At 46.4% G+C, this 14844-nt stretch overlaps 1 protein-coding gene across 3 annotated transcripts in view; it reads left to right on the plus strand.

Moving 5' to 3' along the window:
- The first annotated feature begins 952 nt into the window (after positions 1–952).
- The window catches only part of HBS1L (HBS1 like translational GTPase), a 105665-nt gene continuing 91773 nt past the window's right edge, over positions 953–14844 (plus strand). Inside the window, exons 1-2 of one of the 3 annotated variants that reach the window (XM_007672931.4) lie at positions 953–1154; positions 12522–12587. In XM_007672931.4, the coding sequence (XP_007671121.1) occupies positions 1112–1154; positions 12522–12587 (109 nt within the window). In that variant the 5' untranslated portion in view covers positions 953–1111. The remainder of the gene's footprint in view (positions 1155–12521; positions 12588–14844) is intronic. The other 2 variants (XM_007672930.3, XM_007672929.3) reach the window with 2 other exon arrangements.

Consider the following 14844-nt stretch of genomic DNA (forward strand, 5'->3'; position numbering starts at 1 on the left):
CACTTAACAAATACCAACATTATTATTATCATTATTATTATTAACTGGATGGAATGGCATGGCGTAGTAAGCGCTTAACAAATACCAACATTATTATTATTATTATTATCATTATTATTATTATCTGGATGGAATGGCATGGCATAGTAAGCGCTTAAAAAATACCAACATTATTAATTATTATTATTATTATTATTATCATCTGGATGGAATGGCATGATATAGTAAGCACTTAACAAATACCAACATTATTATTATTATTATTATTATTATTAACTGGATGGAATGGCATGGCATAGAAGCACTTAACAAATACCAACATTATTATTATCATTATCATTATTATTATTATTAACTGGATGGTAAGCGCTTAACAAATACCAACATTATTATTATTATTATTATCATTATTATTATTATCTGGATGGAATGGCATGGCATAGTAAGCGCTTAAAAAATACCAACATTATTAATTATTATTATTATTATTATTATCATCTGGATGGAATGGCATGATATAGTAAGCACTTAACAAATACCAACATTATTATTATTATTATTATTATTATTAACTGGATGGAATGGCATGGCATAGAAGCACTTAACAAATACCAACATTATTATTATCATTATCATTATTATTATTATTAACTGGATGGTAAGCGCTTAACAAATACCAACATTATTATTATTATTATTATTATTATTAATAACTGGATGGCATGGCAAGGCCGGGACGCAGCACAGGGCCCACGTGGGGGCGGGGCCCACTTGGGAGGGTCACGTGGCCAGGCGGTGGGGTCACGTGCCCCTCCGAGCCAGGGGAGGGCGTGGCCCAGTAAGTCGGGTCACGTGTCCCCCCGCCCAGCCGGCGGAGGGTGAGGAAGCCGCGCCTGCGCAGTGGAGGGGGGGCCCCCGGTCCGGACGCCGGGCACGTGACCCCCCGCGCCTGCGCAGACCGCCTCCCGGGACGGCCCGGCCGGAAACCAACATGGCGGGCCGGGGCTGGGGCCCCCGCCGCCGTCGACGACAACCTCCCGGCCGCCGCCGCCGCCGCGTCTGAGCGCGGGCACCGAGGTGGGGGGAGGGCGGGGAGGGAGAGGGCGGCGCCATGGCCCGACACCGCAACGTGCGAGGGTATAACTACGACGAAGGTAAAGAGGGCGGGGGGGGGGGGGGGGGGCTGGGGCCTCGGAGTCGGGACGCCATCGCCGTCCTCGCTACTTCACCTTTGCAGCCGAGGGAGGAGGACGAGGAGGAGGAGGAGGAAGGCCGCCCCCCGCTTCCCCCCTTCCGCCGCTTTCCCCGGCTGGGGCACGGGCGGACCACGTGGAGGACTGCGCCGCGGCTGCCGTATTTACTGGACGCCGAGCGCCGGCCTCTCCTCGGCGGTCACGTGACTGCCTCCCCCGCAGTGGTAATTACGGTATCGGTAGAGCGCACCGGGACTTGGGGCGAGGCGCTTCTCGGGGCCTCGGTTCCCTCCGCTCTTAGCATAGCGTCGGGATTCGTTAAGGGCTTAAAAGAAGAATTCATTCAGTAGTATTTAGCGAGCGCCGACTATGTGCAGAGCACTGCACTAAGCGCTTGGAATGGGCAATTGGGCAACAGAGACAATCCCTGCCCATTCATTCAATAGTATTTATTGAGCACTGACTATGTTCAGAGCACTGGACTCAGCGCTTGGAATGGACGAGTCGGTAACAGAGACAATCCCTCCCCATTCATTCAATAGTATTTATTGAACACTGACTATGTGCAGAGCACTGGACTCAGCGCTTGGAATGGACAAGTTGGTAACAGAGACGGTCCCTGCCCATTCATTCAATAGTATTGAGCGCTGACTCTGCAGAGCACTGCACTAAGCGCTTGGAATGGACGAGTCGGTAACGGAGACAATCCCTCCCCATTCATTCATTCAATAGTATTTATTGAGCACTGACTATGTGCTGAGCACTGACTATGTGCAGAGCACTGGACTAAGCGCTTGGAATGGACGAGTCGGTAACAGAGACAATCCCTCCCCATTCATTCAATAGTATTTATTGAGCACTGACTATGTGCAGAGCACTGGACTCAGCGCTTGGAATGGACAAGTTGGTAACAGAGACGGTCCCTGCCCATTCATTCAATAGTATTTATTGAGCGCTGACTCTGCAGAGCACTGCACTAAGCGCTTGGAATGGACGAGTCGGTAACGGAGACAATCCCTCCCCATTCATTCATTCAATAGTATTTATTGAGCACTGACTATGTGCTGAGCACTGACTATGTGCAGAGCACTGGACTAAGCGCTTGGAATGGACAAGTCGGCAACAGATAGAGACAGTCCCTGCCCTTTGATGGGCTTACGGTCTAATCGGGGGAGACGGACAGACGAGAACAATGGCAATCAATAGAATCAATGAATTCCCCATTTCACCAGTCGGTCAATAGGATTCGCTGAGTGCCTTTCTATGGGCAGAGAGCTGAACTAGGGGACTAAGTAGACATGATCCCCTTTCTCGAGGAGCTTAATAATAATAATAATAATGTTGGTATTTGTTAAGCATTTAACTGTGTGCAGAGCACTGTTCTAGGTGCTGGGGTAGATACAGGGTAATCAGGTTGTCCCACATGAGGCTCACAGCCTTAATCCCCATTTTACAGATGAGGGAACTGAGGCACAGAGAAGTTAAGTGACTTGCCCAAGGTCACACAGCTGACAAGTGGGGGATCCGGGATTCGAGCCCATGACCTCTGCCTCCCAAGCCCGTGCTCTTTCCACTGAAGCGCTTACTATGTGCCAAGCACTGTTCTAAGCGCTGAGCTTGATACAAGGTGATCAGGTTGTCCCACACGGGACTCACAGTCTTAATCCCCATTTTGCAGATGAGGTCACCGAGGCCCAGAGAAGTGAAGTGACTTGCCCAGAGTCACCCAGTTGACAAGTGGCAGAGCCGGCATTACAACCCATGACCTCCGACTCCCAAACCCGTGTTCTTTCCACTGAGCCACGCTGCTTCTCAGTAATTACCGTATAATTAATAGTAATTATGGTATTTGTTGAACACTCTGGACCTTGGGCGAGGCACTTCTCGGTGCCTCGGTTCCCTCCTCTGTAATAAGCGTTGGTGTTTGTTAAGCGCTTAAAATAATGATGATGGCATTTATTAAGCACCCGTTCAATCGTATTTATCGAGCGCTGTGTGCAGAGCACTGTACTGAGCGCTCGGGAGGTACAGTTCAGCAACAGAGACAATCCCTGCCCAATAACGGGCTCTTTCCGCCAAGCCACGCTGCTTAAGTGAACAATAATAATAATCATGATGGTATTTGTTAAGCGCTTACTATGTGCCAAACACTGTTCTAAGCTCTGGGGGGATACGGGGTGATCAGGTTGTCCCAGGTGGGGCTCACAGTCTTCATCCCCATTTTACAGATGAGGGAATTGAGGCGCAGAGATATGAAGTGACCTGCCCAAAGTCATACAGCTGACAAGTGGCAGAGCCGGGATTAGAACCCAAGACCTCTGACTCCCAAGCCCGGGCTCTTTCCACTGAGCCATGCTTTGCTTAATGGGGATTAAGTGTGTGAGCCCCATGTGGGACAACCTGATCACCTTGTATTCACCTCTCCTCCTGGCCCCCCAGCGTGTAGAGCAGTGTTTCACACACAGCGCTTAACAAATACCGTCATCATTATTATTATTATTATTATTATCTGTGAAATGGGGATTGAGACTGTGAGCCCCACAGAGGACAGGGATTGGGCCCGACCCGATTTGCTAGTAGTCACCCCAGCGCTTAGTACAGTGCCTGACCCATAATAAGCGCTTAACAAGTACCATGATTGTTATTGTTGTGATTAGATACAAGGTGATCCCGTTGGATCCAGTCCCCGTCCCACGTGGGGCTCACAGTCTCAATCCCCATTTTACAGATGAGGGAACAGAGGCCCAGAGAAGTGAATGGCAATAAATAACGATAATGATTATGGTATTTGTTAAGCACGCTTTTACAAGCGTGTGACCTTGGGCAGGTCATTTCACTTCTAGGTGCCTCAGTTCCCTCTTCTGTTAAATGGGGATTGAGACTGTGAGCCCCACATAGGACAGGGATTGGGTCCAATCTGATATGCGTGTACCCACCCCAGTGCCTAATACAGTGCCTGGCACATAGTAAGTGCTTAACAAATACTATAATTATTATTGTTACTATGAGATACAAGGTGATCACGTCGGACCCAGTTCCTGTCCGACGTGGGGCTCACGGTCTCAGTCCCCATTTTACAGATGAGGGAACGGAGACCCAGAGAAGTGAATGGTAATAATAATAATGATGCTATTTGTTAAGCGCTTACAATGTGCCGAGCACTGTTCTAAGCGCCGGGATAGATGGAAGGTAATCAGGTTGTCCCACGTGGGGCTCACAGTCTTCATTCCCATTTTACAGATGAGGGAACTGAGGCACAGAGAAGTGAAGTGACTTGCCCAAGGTCACCCAGCAGACAGGTGGCAGAGCAGGGATTCGAACCCACGTCCTCTGACTCCCAAGCCCGGGCTCTTTCCTCTGAGCCACGCTGCTTCTCCAGTTGAAGTGACTTGAAGTGAAGTAATAATAATAATAATGTTGGTATTTGTTAAGTGCTTACTATGTGCCGAGCACTATTCTAAGCGCTGGGGTAGACACAGGGGAATCAGGTTGTCCCACGTGGGGCTCACAGTCTTAATCCCCATTTTACAGATGAGGGAACTGAGGCACCGAGAAGTGAAGTGACTTGCCCAAAGTCACCCAGCTGACAAGTGGCCGAGCCGGGATTCGAACCCATGACCTCTGACTCCAAAGCCCGTGCTCTTTCCACTGAGCCACGCTGCTTGGAAAGTAACCTTTCCAAGGTCACACAGCAGATAGGTGGGGGAGCCGGGATTAGAACCCATGATCTTCTGACTCCCAGGTTCTTTTGCAAGTAGTTTCACCGCGTCTGCAATGGGTTGAAGAAGGCCGTGCTCTATCCATTACACCGTGCTGCTTCTCTCCGGTTGTCTCCTTTACCTGGTAGGGAAAGTAGGTGCAGGCCGTTCCCTCATTTGGTGGTATTTACTGAGCGCTTACTGTGTGCGAAGCACTGTACTATGCGCTTGGGGGAATCCCACATAACAGCAAACAGGCACAGGCCGTTCTTGGGCCGAAACATACGTGCTGAAGGATTCCCTTGAAAGCCCACTTCTAAGCAGCACGGCATACTGGATAAAACATCTGCCTGGGAGTCAGAAGGTCATGGGTTCTAATCCCACCCTGCCAATTGCCCGCTGTGTGACCTTGGGCAAGTCATTCCACTTCTCGGTGCCTCGGCTACCTCATCTGTGGAATGGGGTTTGAGACTGCGATCCCCACATTGGACGGGGACTGTGTCCCACCGAACGTGCTTGTATCTACCCCAGCGCTTAGTAAGGTGCCTGCTACATAGTAAGTGCTTAACGAATACCGCAGTTATTATTATTTACTATTCTAAGGGTCAGTCTACATATGCTGCATCCCAAGCGCTTACTACAGTGCTCTGCACACAGTAAGCACTCAGTAAACGCCACTGATTGATCCCGAGGTAAAATGGTGTTTTTCTGAAAGGAGGAGCAGAGTGTCTAGTGGAGAGAGCACGGGCCGGGGACTTGAGTTCTTGCTCCTCCGCTTGTCTGCTGTGTGTGATTTGGCCAGGCCGCTCCACTTCTCTGTGTCCCAATTACCTCAACTGTAAATCGGTGATTAAGTCTGTTAGTCCCATGTGGGACAGGGACCGTGTCCAACCTGATGGACTTGTATAATAATAATTATAATAATGTTGGTATTTGTTAAGCGCTTACTCTGTGCCGAGCACTGTTCTAAGCGCTGGGGGAGATACAGGGTCATCAGGTGGTCCCACGTGAGGCTCACAGTCAATCCCCATTTTACAGATGAGGTAGCTGAGGCACAGAGAAGTTAATAATAATGTTGGTATTTGTTAAGCGCTTACTGTGTGCAGAGCACTGTTCCAAGCGCTGGGGTAGACACAGGGGAATCAGGTTGTGCCACGTGGGGCTGCCATTGTTTTTACGAGATGTTCTTCCCCTTGCCTCTGTTTATTGCCATTGTTCTTGTCTGCCTGTCTCCCCCGATTAGAATCTCCCCCGATTAGACCGTAAGCCCGCAAACGGCAGGGACTGTCTCTATCTGTTGCCGACTTGTCCATTCCAAGCGCTTAGTACAGTGCTCTGCACGTAGTAAACGCTCAATAAATACTATTGAATGAATGAAAATGAATGAATCCCCATTTTCCAGATGAGGTAACTGAGGCCCAGAGAAGTGAAGTGACTTGCCCGCAGTCACACAGCTGACAAGTGGCAGAGCTGGGATTCGAACCCATGACCCCTGACTCCCAAAGCCCGGGCTCTTTCCACTGAGCCACGCTGCTTGACTTGCCCGCAGTCTCACAGCTGACGAGTGGCAGAGCCGGGATCTACCCCAGCTTTTAGTAAAGTGCTTGGCACACAGAGAGCGCTTAACAACTATAAGAGAAAAATTCCTTTTCTTGGACATGTGCTTTGGTCTCCATCATTTTCTGAGCAAGTAGGCGTTTAGAGAAGTGATGGAGTGCATTTCACAGTAAAGCAGTAGTTTGGGATTTATGGAGACATGTCGAAGGTGAGATTTTTATCCGTGGATGTGAGTGTCGAACTGAAAATATCTTGCATACGACCCATGAAAAAATACTAGTGTAATAATAGTACTTGTTCAGAGCTTTTTTTGTGCCAAGCACCGTACCAAGTGCGGTGGTAGATACAGCAGTGTGAGAGAAGTCAGAGTGGGCTAGGGAAAGAACATAGGGCTGAGAGAGAGGACCTGGGTTCTAATCCTAGTTTTGCCACCTATGTGCTAGGTGACCAAGGGCGGGTTACTTCCGTGCCTCACCTCGTCTGCAGAATCTGCTTACCCGCTGCCTTCCCCACTTTCTCCTGGAAATGTTATCCAACCTTTGTGGGCTCCTCCTCTGCCTCCCCCCCATGCATTCATTCAATAGTATTTATTGAGCGCTGACTAGGTGCAGAGCACTGGACTAAGCGCTGGGAATGAACAAGTCGGCAACAGATAGAGACGGTCCCTGCCGTTTGTCGGGCTTACGGTCTAATCGGGGGAGACGGGCAGACGAGAACGATGGCGATAAATAGAGTCGAGGGGAAGAACACCCCCCCCTAACAGTTGGGGGGGGGTCACCTAAAGGTTCAGTTCTCAGAAGCAGCGTGGCGCAGTGGAAAGAGCACGGGCTTTGGAGTCAGGGCTCATGAGTTCGAATCCCAGCTCTGCCACTTGTCAGCTGTGTGACTGTGGGCAAGTCACTTCACTTCTCTGGGCCTCAGTTCCCTCATCTGGAAAATGGGGATGAAGACTGTGAGCCCCACGTGGGACAACCTGATTCCCCTGTGTCTACCCCAGCGCTTAGAACAGTGCTCGGCACAGAGTAAGCGCTTAACAAATACCAACATTATTATTATTATTCTCCACCTACACCCGCTCCCTTGGAGAATTTATTCGCTCATTTGGCTTCAACTACCACCTCTATGCGGACGATACGCAAATCTACGTCTCCAGCCCTGATCTCTCTGCCTCGCTCCAGGCTTGCATCTCCTTCTGCCTTCAAGACCTCTCTTTTTTGATGTCCTCCCAACAGAGGACAAACTTAACGTCCAAAACAGACCTCCATATCTTCCCACTCAAACCCCGTCCTCTCCCTGCCTTTCCCACCACTGCTGACGGCACCACCCTCCTTCCTGCCTCACGTGGTCGTGACCTCGACGTTATCCTTGATTCCTCTCTGTCATTCAACCCACGTATTCAGTCCATCACCGGTCGATCCCACCTTCACGACATCTTCACGATATCTTCATCACCCTATTTATTTTGTTTAATGAGATGTACATCACCCTGATTCTATTTATTTGCCATTGTTTTAATGAGATGTTCTTCCCCTTGATTCTCTTGATTGCCATTGTTCTTGCCTGTCCGTCTCCCCCGATTAGACTGTAAGCCCGTCAAAGGGCAGGGACTCTCTCTATCTGTTACCTTCACGTCCGTTACCATCTGTCGTCCCCCCTTCACGACATCGCTATAATCCACCCTTTTTTTTCCACCCAAACTGCTGCAGCATTTTTCATTCATTCATTCATTCATTGAGTAGTATTTATTGAGTGCTTCTATGTGCAGAGCACTGTACTAAGCACTTGGAACTTACAAATGGGTAACAGATAGAGACAGTCCCTGCCCTTTGACGGGCTTACAGTCTAATCGGGGGAGACGGACAGGCAAGAACAATGGCAATCAATAGAGTCAAGGGGAAGAACATCTCATTAAAAAATGGCAAATAAATAGAATAATGTACATCTCATTAAACAAAATAAATAGGGTGATGAAGATATATACAGATGAGCGGACGAGTACAGTGCTGAGGGGGTGGGACGGGAGAGGGGGAGGAGGAGAGGGAAAGGGGGGAGAAGAGGGTTTAGCTGCGGAGAGGTGGGGGGGGTGGTAGAGGGAGCAGAGGGAAAAGGGGAGCTCAGTCTGGGAAGGCCTCTTGGAGGAGGTGAGCTTTAAGTAGGGTTTTGAAGAGGGGAAGAGAATTAGATTGATGGAGGTGAGGAGGGAGGGCATTCCAGGACCGCGGGAGGACGTGGCCCAGGGGTCGACGACGGGATAGGCGAGACCGAGGGACGTTGAGGAGGTGGGCGGCAGAGGAGCGGAGCGTGCCGGGTGGGCGGTAGAAAGAGAGAAGGGAGGAGAGGTAGGAAGGGGCAAGGGGATGGACAGCCTTGAAGCCTAGAGTGTCACTCATCCTATCCCGCCTGGATTACTGCATCAGCCTCCATGCTGACCTCCCGGTCTCCTGTCTCTCCCCACTCCAGTCCATTCTTCACTCTGCTGACCGGATCATTTTTCTACAGAAACGTTCAGAACGTGTCACCGCCCCCCTCCTCAGAAAACTCCAGGGGTTGCCCAACCACCTCTGTATCAAACAAAAACTCCTGACCGTTGGCTTTAAGTACTCCACCACCTTGCCTCCTCCTGCCTCACCTCGCTTCACTCCTCTAGTGCTAACCTTCTCACTGTGCCTCGATCTCGCCTGTCTTTCCACCCACGTCCTGCCTCTGGCCTGGACCGCCCTCCCTCCTCAAATCCGCCGGATAATCATTCGCCCCCCTTCATAGTCTTACTGAAGGCCCATCTCCTCCAAGAGGCCTTCCCAGACTAAGCCCGCTTTTCCTCATCTCCCACTCCCTTCTGCATTGCCCTGACTTGCTCCCTTTGCTCTTCCCCCTGTCCCGGCCCCACGTACTTATGTACATATATATAATTTTATTTATTTGTATTGATGTCTCCTCTCATTCATTCATTCAGTTGCATTTATTAAACGCTTACTGTGTGCAGAGCACTGTTCTAAGCGCTTGGAATGTACAATTCGGCAACCGATAGAGACCATCCCTGCCCAACAACGGCTCCCCGCCCAAACTGTAAACTCGTAGGCAGGGAATTTGACTGTTTATTGTTGTATTGTACTTTCCCAAGCACTTAGTACAGCGCTCTGCACATAATAAGCGTTCAGTAAGTACGAGTGAATGAATGTGTGAAAGTGAGGATTCAATACATGTTCTCCCTCAGACAGTGAGCCCCATGTGGGATCTGATTATCTTGTATCTACCCTAGCTTACAGTACTTGGCACACAGTAAACACTTATCAAATGCCACATTTGTTATGTAGAATATGTACATTGGATCAAGTCCCTGTCTCAGAATGAGAGAACCAGGACTGAATCTCCATTTTACAGATGAGGAAACTGAGGCAAACAGAAGTTAAGTGACTTACCTGCGGTCATATAGCAGACCAGTGGGTTAGGACCCAGGCGCCTTGATCAGGCCTTGCTGTCCCTGACCTTTTGCCATTTGGTTAAAAGGGGTAAAGTATGCCCTATCACCAGGGCGACGTTCACTTGGTTGTTGTTGCAGTTGTGATGGATTGCACAGAGCCATCCACACTCTTGCCCAGTCAACCAGCGCCCGGTGGTGTGCAATTAGGGAAACGTGACGTGGGTGTTTCGGAAACAGAATCTAGTGGGTAAGCTACTCACGTGGGTGGATACTAGTTCTGTAGGAATGGAAATTACAGTCATTTGTGGGTGAAACGTACACATATTAAATAGACATTCATTCAATAGTATTTATTGAGCACTTACTGTGTGCAAAGCACTGTACACGGCACTTGGGAGAGTACAACATAAAATACACATAACGTACCACTGTATCAAGCAAGCATCCAGCCAAGGCTTTTTCACCTTGCTGATGCTGAGAACGTGTTTTCATGTTTTATTCTGTAACAATTGGTGACATGATAATGACTTTCAATATGTCAGCCCGGTATGTTTAAGGTCTAAAAGGATGGGCCCAGGAGAGAGTCAGGGTCTGGAGGCCTATTTTTATTTGATGAATTGGATGGTAATGAAACGTGCACATTCTTGGAATACAGTATTCGCTTTTAAAGGGAGACTCTTTGGATTTTGTTAGCCTCATTAAGATGAGTAGTTTGTTTGAAATGCCTTAGCTCATTTTCTGTAGAAGATACATAGCTTTATGCACCTTAGTCATTTTGTGTTGTTTAACCGGTAATGCCCAATATTTGGGAAACTTAATTAAGTACTTCAGATTGAATTTAGTTAAGTGACTTCAAAATTTAAAATGTTCTGATCCCATTATCCTTGACTCAGGTCTCTCATTCAACCCACTTATTCAATCCGTCACCCAATCCTGTTGGTTCCACCTTCACAACGTCACGAAAATCCACCCTTTCCTCTTCATCCAAACTGTTATTCCATTGATGGAAGCACTGCCGCATCTCCCCCTGACTACTGCATCAGACTCCTTGCTGACCTCCCTGCTCCAGTCTCTCCCCAAACTAGTTCATATTTCACTCTGCTGCCGCATTCATTTTCTACAAAAAGTCCAGTCCACATCTCCCCACTCCTTAAGAACCTCCAGTGGTTGTCCACCCACTTCTGCATCAAACACAAACTACTTTCCCTTGGCTTAAAAAACACTCATTCAGCGCTCCCCTGCTATCTTATCTACAATCCAGTCCGCACACTTTGTGCCTCTTATGCCAATTTACTTACTATACCTCGATCTTGCCCACGTTCTCCCTCCGACTTGGATCTTCCTCCCCTTCAGACCACCACTTTCCCCATCTTCAAAGCCTTATTAAAATTTACATCTCCTCCAAGAGTTCTTTCCCAATTAAGATTTCTTTTCCCCTGTTCCTCCTTTCTGCATCACTTATGCATGTGCTATTCACCCCAACCCCACAGCACTAATGTATATATCTGTATTTTTTTTTTTTTTGGTACTTTTTCTCCCTCCAGTTTGTAAGTTCCTTGGGGCAGGGAAAGTGTTTACCAATTCTTTTGAACTCTCCCAAGCGCTTAAGTACAGTTTTCTGTACAAAGTAAGCGCTCAATACATACATTAACTTGTTACCATGTCCAGATTTCAAGTCTGACATTTTTCATATTGCGTTTCATAAAGAATGAGAGGTTATTTGTGATACTTCATTTAAGAAAGTAATAGCAGTGATAAATAATGATGGTATTTATTGGGCACTTATTGACTGCAATGAAGTACTAAGCATATGGGAAGACCTTTCCTGCCAGCAAGAAATGTAAGTTCTAATAGGAGATACAGTCAAAAATATTCATAAGCAGTAGAATTGAAATAAAATGAAATATTCAATCAAATACACATTTATACAAATGCTGAACTGTACTGAATGGTGTTATTTGTTAAGCGCTTATTGTGTGATAACACTGTACTAAGTCTCGGGAAGATAAAAGTCTTGACAACATCTCTTGTCCCGCAGGGATCTCACAATCTAAGTAAGATGGGCATGCATAAATGCAAGAGGTAGCTGAAGGTTTATCGTGTGAAAACTATATGTTCAGATAAAATCAACTTTTTTTTACTTTCCCTTTACTGTTGTGTAATAGTTTATAATAATAATGGCATTTGTTAAGCGGTTTCTATGTGCAAAGCACTGTTCTAAGCGCTGAAGCACTGCCCTCATGTGCTTATCACGTATTCTTTCATCATTTTTGTTTATTTTTCCATCTTTAAATTCTTGCTATTTTCCCAGACTTGCTTTATCAGATGGTAATGTTAAAACCTGCAACTTGAAAATCATGTGGTTATAGGTACATACTAGAAGAATTGTGTATGTCCTAGTATCGCTTGAAAGCAAGTATACTACTGACTTGAAATTTATCATTTTTATCCTGAATATTGTATAGATATTGAAACATCCGATTTTAAATATGGAGTTCGTGAAAACCATTTTAAAACATGTCATTAGAGATACTGTGGATTCCTTTCCATTGTAGAGCACAGATCAGGGAGTGAGGGTTCAGCTAGAGTAGAAAATCTTCTTGCCCTGTGTCTTTAAAACTAGGGTGTCTAACATTGTGGATTTCATTGTAGATTTTGAAGATGATGATCTTTATGGCCAGTCTGTCGAGGATGATTATTGTATCTCGCCATCAACAGGTTTGTTTTTCGAATTAAGGTGAATTTATGTATTTTTTTAAATATTTGAAAAGTATTATTATAGTATTGCCATTTGAGGACCACAGGACCTTCCTTATAAATGTAAACCAAATGGTGTTCTTGTGAAGAAAGTAAATTAGACCATTTTGCAGGTGGGCTAAGTAATTGGATTTAATAGAATTCCAGCATCTTAGTTTTGATGTTCTAAGAAGTGAAAATTACTCTTTAATAAATGCATAGTAAAGTAAACTAGAGCAGTGATTTCAATTAAATCAATAGCATTTGAGTTCTTTGTGTAGAGCACTTGAGACAGTAAAATAGAGTCAGTAGACATGATTCTTGCCTGCCTTCAAAATACTTGAAGTCTAGAAGGGGAGATAGACACTAAGACAAACTACAGGTAGGAGGAAGCAAAACATAGCGTCTAAATATGTGCACATAATGCATTGGTGGGGGAGTGTGAGCATCCAAGTGCCTAAGTAATGCAGAGTGCTGAAGTGGTAGTTTAGGGGTGGGATGGAAATAGGGTATGGAAATGAGAGTAATCCTCTTGGAGGAGATCTGATTTCAGAAGGGCCTTGAAAGTTGGGAGAACAGTGGTAAAAGGGGAGGGAATTCAGGCAAAAAGAAGGAAGGGAATCCAAGATGTTGGTGGCAAGAGAAATGAGAATGAGGCACAGTGAATCATTTGGCAAGAGAGGAATGAAGCGCATAAACTGGGTTGTGGGAAGAGAGCTGATCGAGAGCTTTAATACCAATTCTAAAGCCTTGCAAAAGACAGCATGGCGTAGTGGGTAGAGCCCGGGCCTGGAGGTCAGAAGGTCATGGGTTCTAATTCCAGCTCGGCCACTTATCTCCTCTGTGACCTTGGGCAAGTCACTTTACTTCTCTGTGCCCCAGTTACCTCATCTGTAAAGTGGGTATTGAGACTGAGCCCCATGTGGGACAGGGACTTATGTCCAGCCCAATTTGCTTGTATCTACCCCAGCTCTTAATGCGGTACCGGACTCATAGTAAGCGCTTAACAAATACCAGAATTATTACTATTTTTATTATTTTGGGGCAGACTTTCATTTTTTATTCCTTGTGAAGGAATGGTAGAAGAGAATTTACAATACTGGTCATTCTGTTTGCATCTAGCTCATGACACAAAGCTGGTCTCTGGGCAGCGTTTCGGTCTTTTTCACATTTAGTGCCGCTCTCAACGTACTGCAGGATTTTCTTTAGAGGCAGAGATCTCCTGGGAGTGTTTTTTGGGAAGCAGATGAAGTTGGGCTGTGTGATGTGACAGCTTCCTTTAATGTAGTACTTTTCCCAAATCTGGCTGCTCTCGGTGCTCCTCTTAACTGCTAGAGCCCGAATAAGGTTTAGTATATAAATTCCACTTATTTTTGGTAGTGGGAAATATTGGAGATATCGAGGAGGCACCTAATTGATATTAATCAGGTAGTGGGGTTTGTATACTCTAGGCACTTCAAGAACAGATTTTGTCAGGTGATAACTTCCAGTAGTATAGTACTAGTTGGATAGACACAGTGTCTCATCATCATCACTGGGGACTGAGTGTTTACAGTGGGCAGAGCATTCCTAAGCACTTGGGAGCATGCAGTAAAAGACACGGCTCCGCCTCTTGAGGACTTTACCATCTAATAGAATACCTGAGATTTGAGTCCCCTCAGAAAAAACATAGGTTTGCTTTTAGGTGCAGCAAAAAATTGTTCATGTTTAGGTTGGGGTGGGTGGGCAGGTGTCGTTATGAGTGGGGGATGTGTGTGTGTCGCAGGAGTCTTGCACTTGATCCTGTTGCAAAGCTCGGCAAAGTTGGCACTTCCACTAGTTGTCAATATAATCTTCATTACCGAATATAAGTATTCCAATTTAGGGTTCCATGCAATAAACATGAATAGTTACTTCTTGGATCATTTTTTCCCTTAATAGCAGAAAATTATTGTCTCCAAACTTGCATCTTTGGATGGGTTGGTTTTGTATGCCAGAATTGTAATGATAGGTAGCTGCTTGGTGATGCGGGTGGGTGTTTAGAAAATTTTCAAGTACAAATGACAGATGGCTTTTGACGGGGAGAGCTTTGTGGTTTTACGTATTGAGGTGTTCATCCCCAGTTCACTCCCCAGGCTGGAAACTTCAGAAGCAGGGCTATAGTCTAGGGAGATTGTAGTTTAGCTTCCTTCATCTGCTTTAGTGGGCTTTTAGTGTTGTCATGGTTTCAGAATGAAGTTTCTGGCTCAGGAAGTGGTGT

This window comes from Ornithorhynchus anatinus, chromosome 2, assembly GCF_004115215.2.
Source record: "Ornithorhynchus anatinus isolate Pmale09 chromosome 2, mOrnAna1.pri.v4, whole genome shotgun sequence".
Taxonomy (NCBI): Eukaryota; Metazoa; Chordata; class Mammalia; order Monotremata; family Ornithorhynchidae; genus Ornithorhynchus; species Ornithorhynchus anatinus.